The sequence below is a fragment of the Hyalella azteca genome, unplaced genomic scaffold, assembly GCF_000764305.2.
Source record: "Hyalella azteca isolate HAZT.00-mixed unplaced genomic scaffold, Hazt_2.0.2 contig10317, whole genome shotgun sequence".
NCBI classification, from domain to species: domain Eukaryota; kingdom Metazoa; phylum Arthropoda; class Malacostraca; order Amphipoda; family Hyalellidae; genus Hyalella; species Hyalella azteca.
Window position 1 is genome coordinate 51,959 of NW_025940361.1, and position 2,726 is coordinate 54,684.

A 2,726-nucleotide genomic window follows, 5' to 3' on the forward strand; every position below is an offset into this window, starting at 1 on the left:
AGCAGGCTCTAAGTTTCAGCGGCTGAAAGCCTCTAAAGTTGTGGCTAACTTGATCACTCGTCCACTCCTCATGCTCCTGCATTGGTTCTTAGCTATAAATTCTTTCTTGATAATGCTGGATCCGCACAATTCTGTATTAATTATTTTGAATTGTGATTTTCTTGTTCAGGATTTGCTTGATCGCCTTGATGGAGCTTGTTCATTTTATGATGTATGTCCTGATTTGATTGTCCTCACAAATCAAAATCCTTTTTTCATTACAGAGAATTGCAGAAAAAATAAAATGGAGTTCATCAAATTGCTGTCTTTGTTTTGCTGTTTGTTAGCTGTCACTGTACAAGCACAGGATAAAAAAGAAAAGGCTCAGAAACTTCAAATTGGTGTTAAGAAACGCATTGAGAATTGTCAAACGAGAAGCAGGAAAGGGGATTTACTTCACATGCATTACACAGTAAGACCAAATAAGTTTAATTTTTAATCCTGGATTTCCATCTTATTATGATATTTGAGTAATTATTACAGTATATTCAAAATAAATTAGCTTTGTGCAAGTGATCATTTTGATATTTGTAACGTTTGCCTATATAAACCTGTTTTCAAGAGGCAGATAATTTACTTGTTTTTATGACTTAATCAGCATCAAAAGGTGGCTACAAATCTTTATAGTGTGCAGATCATCCACAATTTCAGCACTGTACATTGTGTTAATTACTAGTGCCTTTCTTTGTCATGCATTTCTCAGGATTGATGAAACCTGAAATTTGAGAATCCTTTATCCCAAATCATTCTAATCATTTTCTGACCAGGATATTCAAAGTATGTTGACTAAAGGAAGACCTATTACAAAAATAAATGAATAATCTATACCTGAAATTAACAATGATTTTTTAATTTTACCTCACTCAACTGCTCAATATATAATGCCTAATGGTTTGACAAAAAAAAAATAAAATTTTAGACATGAGCAGTATTCTTGCACAATAAGCTTTCTGAAAACAAGGAGATGCAAGGAGATTCACACTAACATTCTAACATATAATAATAAAAAGATAATTTAAAATTAATGTTTTCTTCTTTTTCAGGGAAAATTGGAAGATGGTACTGAGTTTGACTCCTCCATTCCTCGTGGTGAGCCACTGACATTCACATTGGGTGCAGGACAAGTCATCCGTGGATGGGATCAAGGTCTCATTGGGTGAGAATTCCTCACAGCAGCTTGTCATCTTGTAAAACTTATTTACTTGTTATTACAACTTTTCACCGGTAGACAGGTTTTAAAAATCATCATAAAGTCACTTTTGTGGTATTTATTTGCATATTATTTACATCCTCCAACAATTTTTGGGCAATCAAAAACCTCAGACAAGTAATGAGTGTATTTAATTTCAAATGATTGAGTTTGTGCATTTGTAACGAATTTTTCTTTCAATTATCTCATAGTCATTTGTTATAACCTGCCTGAATTTTGTCTCAGGATGTGTGAAGGAGAGAAGCGCAAGCTGGTCATCCCATCAGAGCTCGGCTATGGGGCATCAGGCGCACCGCCCAACATTCCCGGCCATGCGACGCTCATGTTCGAAGTTGAGCTTGTCAAGATCGAGAGGAAACAGGAGCTATGAACACCGTTGAGCTCGTCAAGATCGAGAGGAAACAGGAGTTATGATCACAAGACATAACTTAGGGCTTTATAATTTGATATTAAAATAGGGGATGAGACGTCATTTCGCCATCTCATCGCCTTAGTTATCATTTGTGTTGTAAATCTTGCTACTTAGGCCTTTATAGTTCTTACATAAGTAGTTCATGGTTGTGTTGTTTACGGTCTTCAGTTTGTAAATTTTCATTTAAATTCTACTGGAAAGTATCGTTTTGTAATTCATCGGGTCAAGTTTTGTATTGTAACTAAGATGATAGTTATTTTTCAAGCAATCAAGTCTTCGGCTCCTTAGGATTATCCTCACGAAATCGGAAATAAGGTTCTTGATATTTTCCTAGTCAGAAGTAAGATTTGGCTGCTTCATGTTATTTTAGGCATTTAACAACTTACGAGGACATTCAAATGTCTTGCCAACATGGTTTTGAATTATTAATCTCCCAGCCTCTGCACTGCTGACACATGGATTGCAATATCTCGAGAGGCTTCGTATGTGTTTGTATCTCATGCTGCAATCGTTCATAAATTGTCAAAAGAGGAACCAATTCTTTCACATGAACACTTTCAGCGCTGTATGTTTCATTTGCCGCACTGAATGTTTTTGAATTCTTAGTTTAAGATTATTGACTACATTATTGAATTTCCAGTTTTTATCTATATTTATCGTCTGGAGCCAGTTGAATTTTTGATAATATGCACTTTTTTCGTAGTGTGATTCCATTTTATTGTTTGAACAAATATCATGTTTAGATTTCACATGTTTGGGCAACTTTCAATTCTTGAAATTAAATTCAAGTGACTAATAAATTCATCTTTTGTAATGCGTGTCAAAACTATCTTGTTTCAATTAAACCTTGATCAAGATGGCCCATTTGCGGTTTGATTTATGACCCCGTAAAAAATTTTCAGTCCACGAGAGAAACCAAACGATTATTATTTATGATCAAATCTTCAGTACGATGTTAGTACAAAGTCAAAAATACGGAAATGAATTTTGAGGATCTTTCCAGTCTTATAGTCATTCAGTCCTCTTCGATGAGGACTTCCGTCTTGTGTTTGCGCTCGTCGAAAA

At 34.9% G+C, this 2,726-nt stretch overlaps 1 protein-coding gene across 1 annotated transcript; it reads left to right on the forward strand.

Moving 5' to 3' along the window:
• The first annotated feature begins 263 nt into the window (after positions 1 to 263).
• Positions 264 to 2,525, forward strand: LOC108667160 (peptidyl-prolyl cis-trans isomerase FKBP2). Its single transcript, XM_018154149.2, has 3 exons — positions 264 to 451; positions 1,083 to 1,195; positions 1,475 to 2,525. Exons 1-3 carry the CDS (start codon positions 284 to 286, stop codon positions 1,617 to 1,619), a joined length of 426 nt encoding a protein of 141 aa, XP_018009638.1. The 5' UTR covers positions 264 to 283; the 3' UTR covers positions 1,620 to 2,525.
• Positions 2,526 to 2,726: the final 201 nt, after the last annotated feature.

Bases quoted from the DNA above. Each gene is read 5' to 3' on its own strand.
- LOC108667160 (XM_018154149.2), top strand. From the start codon at position 284: ATGGAGTTCATCAAATTGCTGTCTTTGTTTTGCTGTTTGTTAGCTGTC. The intron at 452-1,082 runs GTAAGACCAAAT...CTTCTTTTTCAG, and splicing joins TACTTCACATGCATTACACA to GGAAAATTGGAAGATGGTAC. The intron at 1,196-1,474 runs GTGAGAATTCCT...ATTTTGTCTCAG, and splicing joins TGGGATCAAGGTCTCATTGG to GATGTGTGAAGGAGAGAAGC.